Source organism: Vidua chalybeata, chromosome 5 (assembly GCF_026979565.1).
Source record: "Vidua chalybeata isolate OUT-0048 chromosome 5, bVidCha1 merged haplotype, whole genome shotgun sequence".
Classification (NCBI taxonomy): domain Eukaryota; kingdom Metazoa; phylum Chordata; class Aves; order Passeriformes; family Viduidae; genus Vidua; species Vidua chalybeata.
This window is the reverse complement of record NC_071534.1, coordinates 25647410-25669185: the sequence shown is the minus strand read 5'-3', so window position 1 is coordinate 25669185 and position 21776 is coordinate 25647410. Positions and strand designations below refer to the sequence as shown.

At 40.8% G+C, this 21776-nt stretch overlaps 1 protein-coding gene across 5 annotated transcripts in view; it reads left to right on the top strand.

Moving 5' to 3' along the window:
- Window positions 1–1062: 1062 nt before the first annotated feature.
- The window catches only part of CAPRIN2 (caprin family member 2), a 33028-nt gene continuing 12314 nt past the window's right edge, over window positions 1063–21776 (top strand). For 4 of the 5 annotated variants that reach the window (XR_008431140.1, XM_053943768.1, XM_053943767.1 and 1 more), the window contains exons 1-12: window positions 1063–1067; window positions 2289–2551; window positions 4222–4284; window positions 7397–7483; window positions 9102–9340; window positions 10674–10756; window positions 12603–12767; window positions 13271–13314; window positions 14647–15486; window positions 20620–20751; window positions 20947–21034; window positions 21472–21527. Coding sequence is in view for 4 of the 5 variants with exons in the window: in XM_053943768.1 (XP_053799743.1) it covers window positions 2303–2551; window positions 4222–4284; window positions 7397–7483; window positions 9102–9340; window positions 10674–10756; window positions 12603–12767; window positions 13271–13314; window positions 14647–15486; window positions 20620–20751; window positions 20947–21034; window positions 21472–21527 (2046 nt within the window). In the remaining variant the exon portion in view is untranslated. The remainder of the gene's footprint in view (window positions 1068–2288; window positions 2552–4221; window positions 4285–7396; window positions 7484–9101; window positions 9341–10673; window positions 10757–12602; window positions 12768–13270; window positions 13315–14646; window positions 15487–20619; window positions 20752–20946; window positions 21035–21471; window positions 21528–21776) is intronic. The other variant, XM_053943769.1, reaches the window with a different exon arrangement.

Genomic DNA, 21776 nt, shown 5'->3' with positions numbered 1-21776 from the left:
TTCAACCTGGAGAAAAGGAGAAACAGGGGAGACCTTATCACTCTCTACAACCACCTGAAATGAGGCTGTAGCCACGTGGGGAGTTGGGTTCTTCTTCACAGTAACACGGGATAGGATAAGAGGATAGTCCTAAAATGTGCCAGGGAAGGTTTAGGTTGGACATTAGGAAGAATTTCTTCACAGAAGGTGTGATCAGACATTGGAATGGGCTGCCCAGGGAGGTGGTGGAGTCAGTGTCCCTGAAGGCGTTTAAGGAAGGACTGGGCGTGGCACTCAGTCCCTTGGTCTAGTGTACAGCTCAGTCATAGGCTGGACTCCAATCTAATTGATTCTGCGACTATTAGAGGGCATTCATTTTTTTTGCTACGTAAGGTGACCCACAGTCCTGCAGGTCTCCTCCAGGACTTTGTGCGGGCCCAGAGGAGCCCTTCAGCTGGTTTTCAAACACACACCAACACTTTTCCTGTCTCAGTGTTGCACCAGCCACAGGGTGTGACTGAAGAGCGAGCTGCGAACGGCCGGAGGCCGAGGGGATCCCCTTGCACTGGGAGGATGAAGCCCTTGTCGTGGGGCTGTTCGGGGAGCGCTGCCCGCCTGCCCCGGGCTGACTGTGGTGAGAGGCTGCTGCGATACACGCGATGCGACAGCGCATCGTGGCTTTGCCAGGGCCCCGTGCCAAACCTCGCCCTCTGGGACGGCACATAGCGGAGTGTCACACCTGACCTCCCTTCCCCACAAGCCACAGGGCCGCTCTCCCCGGACGCTCCGTGCCCCGCCAGGGCCGTCGCTCAGGTCCCTGCAGAAGCACCAGATCCCACCCGAGAGCTTGCCGTCCCGCTCCCTGGGGAGCCCAGAGCATCCCACAGAGCTGCCGGGCGGACGCCCCGACCTTCAGGGGAGCCGCCCCGCGGCCCCGCCCTCCAGGCCCGGCGCAGGGCGGGCGGGCAGGTGAGGCGGCGCCGGCCATTGGGAGGCGGGCGGTGACCGGCGCGGAGCCGCCCCGCCCCGCCGCTATATGAGGCGAGGGGCGGGCGGCGGGGCGGGCCTGAGCGTGTGCGGGCACCGAGGTGAGCGGGGAGGCGCGAGCGAGCGAGGCGGTGCGGGGCCGGCAGACCATGGGCCCCGCAGCGCGGCGGCCGCGGGAGGTGGAGGAGGTGAATCCCCGGCAGGAAGGAGCCGCTGCTCCTCCCTTCCCCGCTCCCCCACCACCGCCCCGCTCGGGGAGCCGTGGCGGCCGTGCCCTTCTGCCCCCGGGAGGAGCTCCCTGCCCATGGCTGGCAAGGACGCGATGGAGGGTTCGCCCCGGCTCCGCCGGCGGCGGAGGCTGTCCCGGGGAAAGGCAGGTTTTGCCCTGGTTGCCCGCTGGGGTGATGTGGTGCGGCCTCCCCGGCGGCGGGCAGGCAGAATTGTGGTGTCATTGCTTTCCAGGAGCAGGTGTCCGTAAGTAGTTGAAGATGAGGATGGCCGAGCATCTCTTGCAGAAACTCTCTGCTCAAGGTTACAGCCCCTCCAATGGAAGCCGGTGTCTTGCCGTGGCACAGGCACGTTTTTTGGATGCGTGTAGGCAGGGACCAATTCCTCACGAAGAATGATGCTGTTGTAACTAAGCTGGCTGTTTGCTTTAGCAAACGTTTTTCTTTTGGTTTTTTCTTTTGTGTGTGGTTGTGGTTTTTTTTTTTGGTTTTTTTTTGTTTGTTTGTTTGTTTTTTTGTTTTTTTTTTTGTTGTTGTTGTTTTTTTGAGGTTTTTTTTATTTTATTTTTATTGAGTTATTTTTAAGTTCTCACTTGGATTGCTGCGGAGGTCATGAAAGGGTAAAACCGATTTAAGGGGATTGAGAAGAAGAGGGGCTATACCTTCAGGCATGGCCCTTCTAAATTTTCATTCAGGCTGCAGCCTGGATGCCAGGCTAGTGGTGTGATTTGCAATTGCTTGCTTGCAGTTTTTTCCCCTGTGGGTGATGTGTGCAGGAAACCTGCCTAGTTTTATATGGTCACTATATTGAGTTTCTGGAATCATCCCCTCTGCTGTCTAATTCTGCCTATGTAAAGGATTTTTGGTGTCTGGATGGGTGGGGAGGCTGTGAACAATACAAAGTTTGCCTTGCTTTGAAATTCTTGCTACAGATATTTTGAAAGGGAGGGAGAAACGTGGAAAAATTGTGGTTGGTCCTTCCTAAGGCTCAGTTTTGTGGCTAAATGTTCTGAATGTGTGATATGATGAGAAAAGATGTAACTTGAAAAGGGGAAACAGGGTGTGAGAGAGCTAAAAAAAAGAGTTTCTTTGCAGCTCCATCCATTTCAATGGTGCAGCTTTCCCAAGCCCCTTTCCATCGTCCATCATCACCTTCAGGCCGGTCGAAGGAAGGGGAGGAGAAGAGGATGAAGGCGGCCAAGCAGCAGGTGACCCCGGCTGGGGAGAGCCCGGCTCCCGCCAGCCCCCTGCAGTCCTCGCTGAGCACGGCGGCCTCTCCTTCCCAGGCGTATGAGATCTACATCGACAACGGGCTCATCTGCCTCAAACACAAGATCAGGAACATCGAGAAAAAGAAGGTGACTTGGTTTTCTTGCCCATGACACCTATTTAAGCTGGCGATAGTAAAGCTCATTGCCTTTTAAATAATATTTCATGTTATTTCCATTATTTTTAACAGCTGGAATAAGGCTATTTGTGTATATAGAGAGCAAATATATGTTGATCAAAACTGCAGATGCTTCTCTTGACCAAATCAGTTCAGAACAAACTTGCATCTGATTTAAACGTGGTTCTAGTCTTGCAGAAATCTTTGATCAATTATATGCAGCTGATATTAATTTAGATGTAAATTGTTTGTAAAATCAGAAGTTAGAACAAGTGTTTCCTCTGACAGTGGAAATGTCAGATTATATTAAATATGTATTGCCCTTTATTTTGCATAAGTATTTGACTTACATATTTTAACTACAGGCAAATGTTAGTGAGTAGGAAACTTTTATACAGAAATCCTCCAAAACTTGATCTCTCGTTTTCACCTCTGCTTTTCTGAGGCTGAGGGGACAGAACAGAGTTAGTAAGAATAATAACTGAGATAATTAAACACCTAAAACATTGTAGCTGTGACTAGTCAGACTTCTGCATTCAAAGGCTTTTCAGCTGATTGGCAGGTGATTGAAGACTATGTGCTTGATTTTGAGTTGAAGATCTTATTTTCTGTAGGATAAAAGATGTAAAGGTGCTGTTGCTTTCAGTGCTGGATCAGAATTGCAAGTAAAGCAATTGCATGACTCTGTTGTGCTACTTTAAATGTCTGAGAAGCTTTTAGTTATGTCTTAGGGCAAGGAGAGAGAGTAGATCAGATATCTGGCCATGTGCTTAAGGGACTTGATCCTCCTGCAGGAGATGCAGTATTACTGCTGTCTCATGTCATACATCATGCTGTAATTTTGAATAACATCAGACAAGCATGCTTGTGTGATTAAACAACTTCGTGTTGTGTTCTGATTCTGTCCAAGGAAGCTTCTTGTGAATTTCTCTGGTACCTTTGATTTTCACATGAATGACAATATGACCTCATCAGCAAATAAAACTGACTCACTAAAATGAGTAGAAAGTATTCCTAGTCTTATGCTCCTATAGGTACTGTGTCAGTGGAGCTCTAGATACACAAATGGAATAGTATTTGACTTCATGGCAGTGAAGTCACCTTTCTTTTCCCTAAAGAAGTTTGCAATACCAAATAGTTTAGTTTTGTATTGTTTACATCAACATTTAAAGACTGCTTTGATATATTGGAAATAAATCTTATTTCCTCCCTGAATACACTTGTCCACTTTCTTAGTGAACAGGGCTATAAATTTTTGATGTAATGAAAGACATAACCAGGATTATTCAAGGATAATGTAACTAAATTCCAACATTGACTTGGGAAAGCTAAACAAGCCTACCTTAAACAAGGACACTGGATGTATTTGAAGCCACTTAAAGATCTTGGATCAATGCATTAATAGTTCTTAAATGAAACAAAAGTAGCAAGTAAGAACTGAAAGATCAGTGGTAGGGAGAGGAAGTAGACAGTACTGCAGACTGAAATTGCCAAATCAAAGGCATAGCAAAACTGTGTTGCTTTCTTCAGAAACAAGAGGAAGTAGGAGGTTTTCTATTCTATGTCACAGTATTTCAGTCATATCCCTTGCTTAATTTTTGTATTGATTTCTGTATAATGTTTACTTTGAATTTTCTGCAGCTCAAACTAGAAGACTACAAAGATCGTCTGAAGAAGGGGGAAGCCCTCAATCAAGATCAATTGGTAAGATTGCTTTTTATGCAGGAGTGGAAGTCCTCAAAACCTTCTGATCTGGCAGGAAGGATGGGTTGCTGAAGGAGATGAGGATGTTTATATAGAAACAGTGACTACAGGCTTGTAAAGGTATTTTTCACAAAACCAAATGAACAAATTATTGGTAATAAGGCTGAATGTTGAGCCAATAAGCTCTATTGCCTGTTTTAACTTTCACAGTGTTCCCTGAAGGAATAGAGGATCCCTGTTTATCTTTGCTCTGTAGACTTTCAGCTTTAGTGTTCCTGCACCTATGTTTCTTAATGAGGTATCTGTGTACAGCTGATCAATAAGGCAGTGCAGTGTTAGAACCCAACCCTCAAGATTTCTGGGGAGGCTAATTAATCCTCATAATTTCTTCATTAGCAGCTCTTACTTGAAATTGCCTGTTGTCTGCACAGTGCTGTTGGTTACAAGTAGCTGTTAACATAACTGACAGTGCTGGTTCTTTTTTTGTCTTGGTCTGGAATGGATTTTAGATCTGAAACCAAGTTTCTATAACATGAAAACTTTAGCAGAGCTGAGTAGGAGTGTCACATAATCTAAAGAGCTTATTGCTCTACTAATCTAGGAGTTAAATTCTTAAAATGTAGTGGACACATGCTAAAGAGTGGTTGTCTGATGAGGGCTACTGACACTTCAGTGGTAGTGCTGATCCTGCTAATGAACCAGCTGGAAAAATGTCACTGATTGCTAACTTTATCATGGTGCAGCAGTCTGAGAACACAGATTCTATTTTCTTACTGTGAATCATTTGTAAAAGAGTTAGACATAAATGGGATAAGAGGGGAAAATGGTACCTTCTTAGAAGTAGAGTAAACCTGTTGGAGTAAATTGTCACTTAGTACTTAACTGCAAAATCTGATGTGGTCTCTTGCCATATCAAGTGCAAAACTAAATTAAATGTGATGGTTTGGAGTAGGTTGATGACCTTTCAATTCATCTCAACTCAATCTTCAATCAGGTGAGAAACTTTTGTGTTTAGATCATCAGTGTTCTTCACAATCTGTTTGCTGCCATGAACAGTGAGACTATTGAACAATGTTCTGTAAGTTGGAATAGCCTTGAATGTATTGACTGCTTTGGTATATGCCCTGGACTATGAAAAGCTGTTAGGTGACAGTGTTTGGAAAATGGCATTAACTTGGTTACTGGATTTTCGTATTCCTAGCTGGGCTTCATTTTTAAAGTTTTAGTATCTTCATCCCATTTTCTGGAGCTTTCTTAGGCTACTAAAATGAAGGATTAGATGCAGTCTTCATAGTGAACTGACAAGTGGTAGTCAGACTGTTCAGGTGACTATTGTAGAAGCACATATCCTGTCAATATTTAATTAATAATCTTGTGAAGTCCCCTGCTTCAGTGGTTAAGATACAGAAATACTACATTTGTAACTTTCAGATGCAAATTTGTGGTGTATATACAAATTGAAGCTGGAGTAGAGCTTAACAGATCTTAACACCTAAAGAAATAAACTGCCTATAATACAGTGGTGCTCTAATATAACTTGATGTCATCTATAGCCTTAATTTTCTCACACAGAGGAAGAAGTGCATGTCTGATTATGAACTTGTTTTGCAAGCAATTTGGATTAAGCTGTAATTACTTACGGTGCATGTCTGCCAGACCTAATGTATGTGCTAGCCTTATATTAGGCAATATTTGTTTCAAAAATGAGGAGCTTCCAGCAGCTTATTGTGCTGTTTTGCAAGCTGAGCAGATTTTCCTTGGTACTGTTCTTCCAATGTGCTGCTAATGAATGTTAATAACAGATGTGTCAGAAGAAAGCTATTGCTTTCCTGTGGGCTGAGGTACAGCTTGTCATGGCAGCAGAGGTAGCTGTTCTTGATGTTTTCAGGTGGAGAGTTTTTCTCTGCAATTTGTGCTGTTAAAAGCACAGTTATTGTAACCTGACTAGTAAATTGTTGGTGTTAATTGTGAGTCTTCCTCAAATGTGTGGGCATTGGATTCTTAGAAGTCATTCTCTCAAGTGCTAAGTGAATTGCTAAATAGTACTTCAAAACTGCTTCGTAAATTGTGTGAAGACCTAAACTAAACCTAAACTACCAGGTGAGAGCCTGCACTTTGTGTTGAGTTGCATTTAGTCCAGGTAGTGTCTAGTATATCACAAACAAGGGAATAAAAGTAACTGAGCAATGAAACTGAACAAATGAACATATAACTTGTTTTCCAGTTGCTTAGGAACACATATGGAATTTGCAGATGTCCCAAATCTTATTGGGACAGTAGATTAAGCTTTTGACACTGCACTGATTAAACACTGAGCACTAACACTGCTGTGAAAGAGCTTTATATTAGATTGATGGGACTGTTCTAGAAAAACCTGTGATATCATGTCAGGAGCATAAACCAAATTGAGTGTAAAGCACATGTGAGCAACTGGAATTAAACTTGTTACTTCATGCCTTGTGGTGTGAAGAAATGGGCAGCATGTCTGGACTACAGCATTTTGCTATCTTCAGAGCTGTCAAGGGAACTTAGAGAAATTAACTGACCCATTAAAATGGGGTGTATCAAAATGCAATTAATAATCTACTGCAATTAGTATTTTTGAAGACTAGCCAGTAAAATACTGGTTAAAGCCATTAGTGAAGACAGGAACATGATTTCTTTTGTGGAAACTAAATTGGAAAGACTTTTTTCTGGAAGTACGACTTGCCTTGTGTATGTCTAAAGTTTGTACAAATTTTCTTTAAAGGCATTCAGTTAAGCATGAGGGTAGAAGATCTGTGCTGAAGTTCTCCTGTATTCCTTCCAGGCTTTCAGCTCACTCTGATTTTAAATAGTGTTTACCTCTGATTACCAAGACCTGTATAGGCAAACATGTAGGGTATCTGTCTGCTGGTATGAGCTGGCTTTGAATTGCATCTCAGACAGTTATGGGTGAATGATACTTGCAATTAAAGTACCAGCCACAGACACAGTATCTTAAAAAAGCTACAGTTTCAGAAAATAAGCACACTAAATGACAACTTCACAATGAGAGTTAAAGTACAAGGCAATAGAGTTGCAATCAGTAGTTTTAGGCATGAAAAATATATTTTTATCTATTCCTTTGTAGGAGGCAGTAGAGAAATATGATGAAGTTGTGCACAACCTGGAATTTGCCAAGGAGCTTCAGAAGACTTTTTCAGGGCTTAGCCAAGATGTAAGTATAATTTTTTTTTCTATATTGACAGGAGGTAACTGCAAAACTTTGTACTACTACTTTAATGGCTATCCTTCTATTCCAGTACGCCACTTGCTAGGAAGTTCCTGTCCTGTATCTCTGCAGCAGTGAAGCTTAGGCATAGGCTAAGGGGCAGCTGATTAAGGACAACTGATTATTTGATACTTGTTAACCAGTTGTCTGTTTCTGATCACTTGGTAGGCAAAGGCTAAAGAAGCTTCCGTAACTCCAGTGGTGGGCCCCTGAATGGCTGGGGCCTGGAAAATGAGACCTGTGAGGAGAGCCTGGAAGAACTGGGCTTCTTAGGCCTGGTGAAGGCTTGCCAGGAGATGCAATGTTATCCTTCAGACAGCAAATACTGAAAGAGTGGAGCTGGGATTTTTTGAGAGATGTGGTAGGAGAAGCAGTGATAATTGCTTGAAATAGTTGCCAGCCAGGTAGGAGGAAATGGTCGCTCAGTGGATGATTAAATATTAGAAGTTGGCTACCTAGGGAAGTGGTAAAATCTGTCCTTGGATTTCTTCAACACTTGCCTGCACAAAGCTCCAAGCTATCTGGTCTTGATTCACTCCAGTCTTTCTGGAGGCTGGGCTAGTCACTGTCCCAAGATCCCTTCCAAACTGAATTTTTTAATGCTTCTAGTGAGGGAAGGTGCTGGCATTAAATCACTTTGACTTCAATGAGAAGTACATCCCTCAGTAAAATTTAACTAAAGCTTGTGGAGTTTGTTACTTAATCTGCTGTAGTTGTCTCTAATTGTGGCAAGTCATTGATTTAGTGCTTTATTTAGGTCTTTGTTCAGGACTTAAGGCACTCCATACATTATTTTTATGCAAGCAAGTGTTTTATCTTTGGAGAAATTGGTCTCTTGGCTTAAGCAAATTCTACACTTATAGAAGATTTGATCTAAGGTAGTTGTGGGGAAGCTAGACATGATTAGTCACTGCTCTGGCATTATTTCTACAGACTGCTGAAGGACTGGACCTTGTGACCCAGTGTATCTTTGTGCATGTGTTTTTAGTAATCCAGCATTCTACCAGTTCATGTTTGTTCTTGAACTTATGCTGTATTTAAAGGCTAACACACCTTTTTAACTTGGCCCTGCTTCTGCTGGTATGGATTCTACAGCCAATAGCCACTACTGGAACACTAGGAGCCATCCTTGCATCCTTTGCAGTGTGTTGTAGGAAACAAAATTTTCATAGATTGTGACACGTATTGAGGCATTTTAAATTCTGCAGTTACTTGGATAGCTTCTGCTGGGTAGTTCTATTAGTGCCTGATGAGAAAATTGAATGCATATTCTGTATGTGTTCTGTAACTCATGTTGTTGCTTTTCAAACAAGTGTTTTAGTTTTCTGTCAACAAATAATTGTAGGATTCTGCTGTATCCTTTAAGCTGGGCTATTCAAAAGCTTAAAAGGTTTGGGATATCTGAAGAATTAAGAGCTTCTCTTACCTAACCAAAATTAATAGTTGGTTTCCTCACTGTAGGATAATCAATACTAGAACTCAATGTTTTGTCTTAGAATCTTGTTACTAAACAGTTGTAAACACACAAAATTGTGTTTAATTGTTGAATTCTGCATTAAAATAGCTGCTGAAAGCACAGAAGAAGGCTCAGCGGAGAGAGAGTCTATTGAAGCTTGAAGCAGAGAAGAAGAAGCTGCGTACAATACTTCAAGTCCAGTATGTGCTGCAGAACTTCACTCAAGAGCATGTTCAGAAAGATTTCAAAGGTGGTGTGAATGGTGCAATATACTTGCCTTCTAAAGAACTAGACTACCTCATAAGATTTGCAAAACTGACGTGTCCAGAAAGAAATGAGAACTTGAGGTAAGTTCAGGGGTTTTTGTCTAATTAGTATGCTTCATTTGTTGTGGTAAATGTCCTCTGTTTGACACTGCTGTGTCTTTAACGTGTTTTGGAACATTAATTAAAATTCTCTTCAGTGCACTTGCTTTTGTCTGAGATTAGGAATGTAAAGATTTACCTCACTCAGAGCATTAGAGGGAAGCTGCAGTAATTACAGCCCCATGTGCAGGCTACAGACTTTGCCACTTCATCTCCCTGTGGGACTGAGGGGACATAGTCCAATACCCTCCTTAGCAGGGAGGCTGGGGATGCACTGCTTGTCTGAGGCCTCATGAAATGAAAAAAGTGCAGTAAAATCTGTATTTCATTTACATTGATTCAGATGTGCTTCTTTATTCCAGAGGAATGTAAGATGATGCTCTTGCTGTTAGCTTCAAAGTGGTTTTAAAAAATTGCCTGAAGTTTTTGATACCTCTGCACTAAATGTCATGCATGTTACCAGGTTGTCAACAGAGATAATGTCAGTATCAGTGCTCATGTGGCACTGCTCTGGTGCTGTGCTGGCTCATGCTTAGTGTGACAGCCTGTCTGGTAGGGTAGTGCAGCAAGAATTGTATTTGAATATGGAATAAGTAGTTATTAAGTGGTAAACTGAGACACTTTATGGATAAGTCATGTTTGAATATGGACTAATTCTTTAAGTGCCTCAAAATTCTAGCCACTTGTCATGCATTAGACTTGCCAAATCTTTGCTCTAGAGTTAACTGCTTCCCAAGAACATCTGCTGATAAAAAGCTGCACAGTAGGAGTGTCTCATCCCAATGAAGTAACTTTGTTTCTAGTTTACTCTAATAGTATTACTTCTACAAGCAGAAATAATCTTTTCCTTTGGGATACTGTGTTTCATTGCAGTGGATCGAAAATTCCATCTTCTGCAGGAGGTGGATCTTGGACCTATAGCAAATTTTCCCAAGAGCTGCTACTTAGTGAGAATGGCAGCTATTGTTGGTTGCACCTGTAGAAGTTCATCCAATAAATGTGACCAGCTGATTAAATAGGCAGTTGTTGCCCTGTTTGGGAATCCTGGCTTGTAATGAAATTCAGCCATGTGGTTTTGTGGGACAGTGCTTAGGATCTCTATATTGACCAACAAAAGAAGTTCGGTTTGCTAGATTAAATCCTGTGCAGAGACAGCTGAATTGCCTCCAGTGATTTCAGGGCTTACTATTCACTCCATGTATACAGCCTTGGTTTGGAAGGCTGGACATCAGTGAATGTTTTAAAATGAGGGGTATTGTGATGGTGCAGCACTTGATCTTGGCTGTGATTCTACCTGGTAAAACTGTCATTTTAGTGTTGAAGACCAGATGGAGCAATCATCTCTCTACTTCTGGGACCTTCTAGAAGGAAGTGAGAAACCTGTGGTTGGAACAACATGTGAGTGTCTCATCCAGAGATCTAAAATTTGTGTGCTTGTTAAACATCTTAAAACCAGTGAATACACGTGGAAGGCTACAAATTAAACACTTTCAAGTGATGTGTGTATCTCGATTATCCAAGGACGAATGGCTGTTCCTAGTTCAGTTAAGTACAGGTCAATCAATGCCATGTGCTTTCATTTTCCAGTCAAGAATTACTCTTCAATCAGTGTGCTAGCATATTTTTGAGGAATACTGATGGTAGCAATTCAAAACCTGATGCATGAATACCTTGCAGAACAGTGGGAAACTTTTTGTGTAGTTATGTGCAAATGGGTTAAGCTTGGAACAGTTCCCAGCCATTAAATGTTTAGTTGAGTACCGTGATGTATTACAAATCTTCATTGGCCCTGGGCTGAAGGTGCCACAGCATTGAAGATTCTCCTTTCTTTGTAGGAATTCTAGACTCATACCTATTGTCTCCCTACAGTTCAGGACATCACAGTAGGTAAGGGCAGTCATTAATGGAACTTGCTGAGATCTCTCATGCACAGTGCAGTCTTTCTTTGATGTAATGGAAGTGTCCTTACTTTTCAAGCATACCAAAATCTGTGGGACTGTACAGATCTTCTTTCACTTGTGGCACAGTTCCAAAATCCCTGGTTGTAAGCCAACATGCACATTGTGTTCCTATTTACAACTTGCTTGTGAGGAAACTGCCCTTGAGTTGTAGTGTCTTTCTATTGCAAACAGCCCTTGCTCGATGTGTTCACACCAGTCTTGTAGCAGCTGTGTGGGAGGAATCTTTCATTTGTTACTGACAACAATGCTGAAACTGTTAGAGCATTAGTGTACCCTGTTTAACTTCCATATACAGGTAGCTGAACTGACAGCTTAGTGTTAAATCTTCCCATGTAGTTCTGGATGAACTGCAAGCTTGGATTGCTACAGGCTGGTAACCTCAGCCTTGTATCTGTTGACATGAATAGATTGTTTATCAGTATCTCTATCCCTTTAGTGTCAGTCTTGCATCCCTTTGTGTGCAAGCTAGACCTCAGATAAAGCTGTTAGGTTGTTTTATTAGCATTCATTGCTTTGGAAGACAGTTTTTTATAGCCATATTAAATTCTAGCTACAATTCTTGTTTGTGTGGTTGCCACTGGTAGGAGTGATCTTTCACTGAAAGTTCTTCCTGTTCTCAAGGCTGCCGTGTTTCCAGTTCCTCTGAAACAATTTCTAGAATCACTGTTATTTCTGAGATCTTACTCTCTACTTTAAGTTGCTGTCTCTTATTTGCACAGAGGAGCAAACTGGACAATGCTTCTCAGAGTTCAGTTAAACTTTTGTTCAACCATGTCAGCTCTGAATCTTTTCCAGCTTCAGAGGAGTAAGTTCATTCTGGGATCAGTCCCTTGCATTTCCTCTGCTTGTTTCTACAGTTCTTAATTTTTGAGACACCATCCTGTTACTAGCAAGAAGGTCTTGTACAGTAGTTCCATTGTGCCTGTTTACCTCTGTTGCAGTCTCATGTGATTTTAATATCAAAGCTGACTAGCTTATACATGGTAAACAAAGCCCTTTCTAAGCATATGGGAGACCAGGTGGTTCTGTGTTTACCTTGTGGGCATTTAAACACAAGCTGCAGTCTTGCCCTGGGATTGCAAAGATATTTTCAACTGCATTAAATTAAGCAGTCTAATAAATAATTTCCTTTACTAAAACATTTTATTGCTATGGTAAGATATGTGAACTTTGAGAAACTGCAGTTCATATAAAGGGAGGAAGTAACAAGTCTTAATCTGTAATCTGAATACCCCTTAATTTCAGATTTTGCTATTGTAACTTTATGGACTTTTACTCTTTAGATAAACACATGAAGGACCTGTTGTCTAAACTTCTAGACTCTGGCTACTTTGAAAGTATCCCAACTCCTCGCACCACTGTGCCAGTAAAAGAATTGGAAGAAGAAGTAAATAGAAAACCTGAGAAAACAAGACAGCTGTCAAAAGGAGAGTCTGCCAAAGAACCAGGTGGAATATTACAGGGTTCGATTTTTATATCAGTGTTGGGAAAGGCTTGAACTGAGCACTGACTTTGCATAGCTTGGTGCTAAATCTAATGCTGTGCTGTAGCTTACTTGCAATGTAGTAACTGAAATGGAACCTGCAGGGCTTTAGCCCTATTTTAGGTAATGTAGAAAAAAGCTTTAAATCATATTAAGAGAATGCTTTTGCCTTCTGAGCAAGTTGAAGATGCGGGGACTGCCTGGTGTGTAGGGAAAGTTACATATTAGGATAACAAAATAATGAACGGTATAAAATATTTCTTGTTTAACTCTAAACTTCTGCAGCTGTGAAATTTAGAAAAAAAAAGTTTGTCTAAAAGTTGAATGGCAAGATGAGCTTTCAGAATATCTGGTTTAGCAAACTGGTACTACTATTACTACTACTATTTAAATAGATTTAAAGAGTTGCTACTGTTTGATCTGCCCTTCTGCATTTCATCAGTTGAAACATTAACATCTTTTTTCTAGAATCCATTATGGAGCTTATGAAATCTGAAATACAGCCACAGGAGGTAAGATACTCTACTGTTAATTGCTTGCCTTTAGTATTGTGATTTATCAGACATGCATTTATAAATGCTCTTCTGCAGCCCCTTTTTAAACTTAAAAAGGGAGTCTGAGTAGCAATTTAAGTGTTGCTTGATGTAGGAAGCACGAAAGACTTGGTTGTATTTCTCTTTAATGCCAAATTTATGGCATTGGGTGTTGTATTTTGGGATAAATGGAGCAGGATTACATGAAGCAGTTATAGTGCTTTAATGCTCTGGCCTTTTCCTGAATAAAACAAAGCATCTGCCTTTAGAGTGGGAACACTGATCTTTTGTGTACTGTGGAATAGAGAAAATAGACATCTGCTAAAGCTGTTTGTAAAAACTGAGCTTGTTGCAGTAGGCTTGATATTGGTGGGGTCTTACTCTGATTTGTCAGGAAAGTAGGAAACCCAAGACAGACTTGTGTGCACAGGGGTGTGTAGGCCTGTTTCAGCAGCTCTTCAGACTCCTACACTTAAGCTTTGACTGTCAGTAGCATAGAAGTCATTAGACCTGGTTCAAAAAGTGGGGAAGGGTGTCTTTTTCCAAGTGGAAATACTGGTTCTTGAAATGCTGAATCCCCGTTTCCCAGGTATCCCACTAGAGGGTGTACTCTAGAACAGGTTTTTCTAACTTACTGGTAACACTGTTACCTGATTCTCATCTGGTGTTCAGTCAGAAAAAGTATCTCAGCCAGTGAACCTTGTACATTCTTCACTTCATGTATTTACTTCCTGTTCATGACAAAGTGGTAACTTAGAAAAACTTGGGACATCATCATTGAACTCTCAGACTTACTGACTCTAAGCACAGCCTGCAGTTGAAGTCCAGTTGTACTTAATCTGAGAATCTAGTGACATTTTAGTATCAAAACTCCACTAAGAATGAGGGTTATACTTGGTTACTGGGTCTAATATTTTGGGATGCTTAGCAGAATGTCTGCTAATATAGTACCAGAGCTTTTTAGGTGCTTAGAAGGAGAGCTACCTTTATAAAAATCACAATTGAACTTGATATTGTCACAGCCTAGGAACATGAGATAGCATTGAGGATAAGAGCAGTAGATGCACTCAGCTGGGTTTTACTTGTGCTGTTCAGCACTGTTCTGTTTCTCTGTGGCATGCCAAGCAAAGCTAGGCTGCAGTGTTGTAGGATAAAGCCATGGCCACATAGTTTCTATGACTAGTGCTTAGACTGTCTAGGCTCTGCTTTTAGTCAGCAGTTTTCAGTAGCTGGGTGACCTAATTTAACTGACCTGAACTGTAGTAGCAAAATGTGTTCTTGGGAGCCATTAAGTTTCTTTGGTCTATATAGTTTCTCAACAGGCGTTATTTGCCTGAAGCAGAATACTCTGTCAAGAAGAAGCCAGAAGAGCCCAGATCTTGGGAAGCTGAGTGTGCTAGAAAACAAGAACCTCCAAAGTCCTGGGAGATGCTTGTTGATATTAAAGAGCAGGAACAGAAGCAGAAACAAGAGACCTTAAAGCCTTGGGAAGCTCGTGTTAGACAGCAAGAACTAAAAAGACCAGATTCTCCAAAGCCTTGGGAAGCTCGTGTTAAAGAGGAGGAACAGAAGCGTGAGTCTGCAAAGCCCTGGGAGACCCGTGTGGAGGAGGAACAGAAGAAGCCAGAAGCTCCAAAGGCATGGGTAGCACGTGTCCAAGAGGAGCAGGAGACTCCCAAACCCTGGGTAGCAAAGGTCAGGGAAGAGCAGGACCAGAAGAAACAGGAATCACCTAAGCCATGGGTAACAAAAGTTAGGGAAGAGCAGGAACAGAAAAAGGAGTCCTCAAAACCTTGGGTTACCAAAGTTAAGGAAGAACCAGAAGAAAAGCAGGAATCTCCAAAACCTTGGGTAACCCAAACTAGGGAGCAACCAGAACAAAAGAAGACAGACCCTAAGAAAACATGGGAAGTGCCTGTTAGGGAAGAGCCAGAGCAAAAGAAGCAGGAGCCTGTGAAGGCTTGGGCTGCACATGTTAGGGAGGAGCCAGAACAAAAGAAGCAGGAGACTCGAGAGGCTTGGGAAAAAGCTGACAGGCAGCAGCAAGTGTCATCACCGCAGTTACAGAACCCTCTGAAGTCCTGGGCAGCTGCCAGTATGGGGCCAAAGGAACAGATGGGCCCAAAGAAGTTTGATATGGAACCCAAAGAAGTGAGTTGGCATATGTAGTATTATCTGTCATAAGCTTTTGACATCGGTGAATTGGAAAAAAGCCACCTATCAGCAGAGGTATCCAAGGTGTATTTTGTAGGCCAATATATAGACTCCCATTTCAGTCTTGGGGGAAAAAAATCTGGTGGTTAAAGTTTATATTTGAATAGCAAGATGGTCTGCTTTGCTTTTTACATCAGCACAGTATTGCTGTGTTTGAACCTTGAATAACTGCTTCATGAATAAGACAGAAGAATTAACTTGGTTCATAACTAGCTATTGGCTCTGGCCACTGTTAGCAGTACAAAGCAGGTATGACTCATCCAGGGATCAAATACTTTGTGGCTGCATGCAAATAACACTTCAGTAATTTTTAGGCTTTTGATTAAAATAGCTACTGATTCAAGAGAGATCTAATGTCTAGATCAAGCAATACCAACTGCACAGGGGCTTAAATATGTATTTCCAGATGAATGCATAAACTATATTGCTGTCCTAGGAGTCTAACAATAGCATAGTGTTAGAAATGTAAAAGAGTTCAGGTGCATGGCTTACACCTGAACAGGCTGTGGTCCTTTGATCACATTACCTTCTTTCTCACCTGTGCTTGGGTTGCAGCAACACTGGTCAATGTCAATAAAGATAACTGATCTCTGCTAAGTCTGCCTTAGGCCACGAAGATAATCTAAAGGTAGACTTCAGGAAGAAAATATGGGGAATCGAGCAGTTCTCTGTACACAGTGTTGTCACCATGACTGTCTTCCTGCAAAAGGCAGGAACCAGTACATCCCATGGCAAATGATTAAACTTGTATCTTGTCAGTAAACTTGGGCAAAACTGAAAAATTATGTTCTTGTGCCTAGAGGCGGGACCGCAAACCGAAGGTTGAATATGAGATTAAAAAAGTATGTAACAATGCAGCACTGGGTAACAGCATGGGATTAAGGTGTTTCAGCTTGAGCCATCTTTACAGTCAAGCTGAGTAGACTCTTTTGTCCACTGGTGGTGGTGGTACAGGTGGAATACCTGGTTGCCTCACTAAGTAACTCTGAGCACAAATAGGTGTTGTGCACCCAGCTATGCACAGTATTCCTGTAACTGAAACTAAGTACTGGAATAGTCTCAAGCACTTGTAAGGTGCCTTGGAATTTATGGTGTCAGATTACCTTAAGTGCAAGATGGTTCCTAATGAGAAGATGCTTCCTCTTATTTTTATATGGGATGGATAGATGGATGGCTTCAGTGGTTGAGAAAACCATTGCAGTGAGTAAAGAGGAGGATCTCCAGTCACCTGGAGAAACTTGCAAACTGCTTCAGAATCTCCCTAGTAGTGTGCAGGTGTGCAATATACTGACAAAATTAAACTAAATGCTGGAATGTGAAGTCACTGAAGGGGGATTGCTGAACTAAGTAAACAAAGCATATTTTAAAGTATTCAAGCTTGGACTTAGACCATAAGAAAATGTCAGCTGCCTTTATTTTTGCTTAGTATTATTGAGAAAACCTAATACCAAAAGTATATTGAATGAGTAGAAAACAGTGTATTGTCAACATAACTAGTTTCCATAACCAGTTTTTTAAGAGACATCTTTGACTTGAGGTGCATAAAAAGAACAATTAAAATCATGTTAAGCTTCTCAGATAACAATTTCTTGTGCCCTTGCTTATGTAAAAAAGAGGCAATGCAGTGCTGTAGCTGGATCTGTTTGAGAAAATCTACAAATGCTTTTGTGCAGGGATGTAGGCACAGCAGATAATAAACCTGTGCCACTGTTTCTGCCCTCTGAGCTGAATCTGTTAGAGCTCTGAGGACTTTATAAAAACTATATTTTGAGATACTAAAATATGTTTGTTTAACTTATATGTACTATAAGGTGGAATACCTAAGAAGCTGAGCCTAAGACAGAAGGATGAGCTGATGTGCAACCTGTTTAACTGTTGTTCTATTTAAATGATTGTGCAACCAGCAAGCTTGGTTAGAGCTGAATTTGTGGCCTGGTATGGGAAAGCAAAACAGTTTGGCTTGTGCTGTCATCCAGCATGTCATTTAATTCATACCGCTGTGAATACTGCTCTGAGTAAAAAGTGGATTTTAATTGTGTATCTACATGGCAATCACTGCTTACAGCTTAGGTATGACCATCCCACCTCATTTAGTACTCCTTAACTAACAAACCTAAAGAGGAATTCCAGTCCTGTCTCATAGAATGAAGTTTCACTAGTAAATGAGATGGTTGATGTTGTATGTTAGTGTTGCATGTAAGTAGACCTTCAGTCTCTAAAAAATCCAGCTTTAACAGGATATATTGGCATTCTGACCAGCCAAATTCCAAAGTAGTCATTGGTTTATTTGCAGTGGCTCAACTGGTCCTAGAAAAAATGCTAGATGTTTCACCTCTACTTTTAGTCAGTCAGTTCTCTGGATGTAAGTCAGGATGCATTTTGTTGAATATATGAGTAGCGTTGAAGTTCGGTTTCAGAAACATTTCTTATGACAAATTAGACTCTGAATTTACCAGTGCTGTTCAACTCTAGTGGTTCAAACAACGTTCAGGTTAATGTTAAGTGATCTTAGCATGTACAGCTTTGATCTGAGCCAGACTAATAGGTCAGAATCTGCTGCTAGTTTTTAATGACTACCAGAAACAGCATCTATGTGTAGGCTAGAAAGAAAACATCTTAAGAATGTTAAGTACTTGCTCTTCTTCAAAGCATCTCTTTTTATAAAAAGCATAAAAACTGAAATACTTTAATTTCCTGATACCTTTCTGTATATGATCTTATATTGCACTTAAATATTTTAGTTTTGGACCCCTAGCTACCAGCAAAGCAGCAAATCAATATGAAGTAACTTCACTGCAGCTTCTTCTGGCTGGTGTATTTTAATATCTGTATGAACTAGAAAATAACTTCTATGGAATGGAAAGTCTCAGTGTTTCAGTCCTAGCCTAAAGCCCTGATATCATATATGTAACCCTGCATTCTCATACTTCTTGAAGTAAAGAATGCTACCAACAGAATGCAGAGAGTATGAGCTGGGGAAGGAGAGAAGAGCTCTGACAAATTGTATAAACATGCAGGAATTTTATCATTTTTGGAAGTAAAAGTGACAAGTCTTTTCTGCTTCCATGCTCTTGGGACTTTTTTAACTCGTTTTTTTTTTTGTGTGTTTAATGTACAAGTCTCATTTATGTAGATAGTGGACTATCTTAAGAGCTTTAGATCCTGCCAGACTTGACCTAGTTAGGTCACCTAAAGGTGAAAAGCTTCTGTTAGCCATTTTCAAACACACAGGACCAGTCTGGTCATGTCCTTGTGTCTTAGTAGAAATGGCAGTGGAGGAGGAAGAGGGTAACAAAAGCATGAATCAGTTTAACCCATAATGGATTTACTATGACAGTGAGTGCTGTAAAATTAAGACTTTTTGTAAGTGAGGACTGAAAGTGACGGACAGAAAGATCCAGATTGCTGGTAATTAAAGTTCATCTCCGTGAGTTATAGATTAATTCAACTGTATCTTTTGTCCTACACTTATATCCTTAAAAGCTGTAGTTACTGTTCATTATTGGAAACTGTAGCAATATAAACTTGTATTTAACTGGTAGGTAAAGATAGTGCTTGCACAGCAGTATTTCTAATTAAGATAGAGCTGTACAAAGATGCACTCTTTTAACTATAGAATAAAGCAAAACTACTGACAGCTCATCAAGCAGCTATCATGTGGGCCACATAGATACTAGAAGCTGAGTCCTCCAGAATTAATCGTGTGCTATAAGCTTGTCTGTGCATGGTATTGGAATTCCTGCAGAGGCCAGAGGTTAGTTTCAGAAAACTGTTGAAAGGAAGTGCAAGAGTTTTTAGGTTTGTCCTAAAAGTGAACGAAGAGCACCTCATCAGTTTGTGCTGGATTTAGTGTGACAATTGTTATCATAGTTGAATTGTCATCATAGCAGAAATACCCTTCTGCCACATTTTCCAATGACTTTATGCAAATACTCAAAAGCAGTGCTGTACAATATACTGAAGTTGTAACTTGCTGTTAGAAACACAGCTGTTTGTCCTGTAGGAAAATAAAGGCTTTCATGTTCTTGCATATCTCATATGAATTGAAATAATGCAACTAAATGTCTTCAGATTTACCTCCCTCTAGCTGCACAAACATAAGAGTAAAACTTTAGAGAACCACAAAAAGATTTAAAATACTTCTAATGAGCCTACCTCTTCTCCATGCTGCATTCAAAGGATGTGTTAGACCATCTAGACAGTCTAATATTATTGTCACTCTTTAAATAACAGGGCTTCTGCTGCCTAAGGAGCTCACTATTGTGATTTTTCTGTTATCTTAGACTTCTTCCCTGACAAAACATTTCCCTCTCTTAAAGTGGTGTGAGAACCAGTTGGGATGAACTCTTAAGGAACCAGCTGAAATAATCAAGGAGTAATAAATCCCTGCAAAAGTCCATGCTAGGTTCTTGTGTGGAAGCATGGGTATCTATGCCAAACTCAGATGTAATACCTTCTGCAGGAGGTGGTGCATTGAGATTATCCGGCTTTTTAGTAGAAACATTTTGTTCTCATCCTGAGTTACTTACTTGCAGTATGTCTCTTAGGTGCAACTTCTTCAGAATGTCTGGAAATGCTCTCCTAATAAAAGATCTGTACTTATTTGTGTAGGCTCTATTGGGAGAAGTAAACTTTGAGTGAGGTAGCTTTGATTTTTAAGTGTGTTCTGGTCTTCAACTGAAATGTGAGTTTCCTTAGATGAAGTCCCTGATTTTGCTCTAGATGCAGGCAACTTACTACTTTACGTTTGGCTATAAGAAACAGAAGTGAATTAATCTAGTGAAAGGTGTTCCTGCCCATGGCAGGGAGGCTGGAACTAGATAATCCTCAAACTATCTTCCAAACCATTCTATGGAATCTGTGGCTTAACTAGTTGTAGCAATAGGAAGCTGTTTTTGTTTTTTTTTTTTTCTCCTAATCAAGTGAAAACATGATTCAGGAAATATCAGTAAGAGCACAGAATTCCTTGGCCCACAGTGTCTGACACCTCTAGGTTACTCTGGAAGTATATTGCATAAGGCAGCTTTTCTTGCTTCCAGTATTAGATTTAATGTAACTTCTCCTTATTAGGTGCCTAAACCTGTACATCAGCCAGCTGCAGAATTTTGCTCTACTTCAACTCTTCCAAAAGATCCAGTATTGAGAAGGGAAAAACTTCAGGATCTGATGACTCAGATACAAGGGACTTACAACTTCATGCAAGTATGTTTTTCTCTGCTGTTGTAGCACAAAGCTCCTGTTCCTACTGGGCTAAGGAAAACAGTGCTGACAATGTGTGTTGGCACTGAATGAATGAATTTAGGCCTACTTAGCTAAAAGCAGCTTGTCAGGTGAAATTGTTTTATTTGTATCTAGAGTTTAATTTTTTTCTACCCAATGGTGATCTTTTTTTGAAAGGAGTCCATTCTGGATTTTGATAAAGCTTCACCAAGTGCCATTGGTTCATCCCAACCTCCTTCAGTCACTCCAGCAAGTAGTCCTGTAGGTAGGTGATACTATAAGTGTAAATGGTATGTACAATTTTGCAAGCACTAATAGGGTTTGCTTGGGCTGTAGATCAGTAGGCCTGGTGAAGATAGCTTGCTTAAATATAAAGAACAGACTATACTAAAAGACTGGTGGATCTTGGGCTGTAGAACTCAATTACCCAGTTTATGATTTTTTTTCTTAATTTGGGAAGTGGATATCTTTGCTGTGGTAAAAATATTTTTGTCATTGAGCACCTGTTATTTTATCAAAAACCAGAAGTTTTCAATTGGATGTAGTTTGCTGATGCTAGGTTTAAATATTTGCAGTCCACATGGTAAAAACAGTTTGCATCTTCACATACCAAATGTTTTAAAAAATAGAACTGCACACCAAAACTATATGTAGTGTTTGAAATTAAAAGTAAATGTTGCTTAATGCATTCTATTTTTACAGCTTCAAAAGAGCAGAAACTGCCAAGTCAGAGTGATTTTCTTCAACAGCCCCTTCAAGTAAGTTGAAGTTAGGACTGCCCTGAAGAGACAGGTAGAGGTTATTTACCAGCATGGACTTACACTTGAGTTGTTTTTCTTGCTAGTAGTTTTGTTTCATACAGTGTAGTAGCTTGCAAGTCTAAGCTCACTCAAATGCTGACAAAGCTGGCTGCTCTTTTGGTTGAAAAGGGACAATAAATGCTTGAAGTTTATTGAAGTATGTTGAAGACATGCTGAAATAGTTTGCATATTTTTCCTTTAGATTCA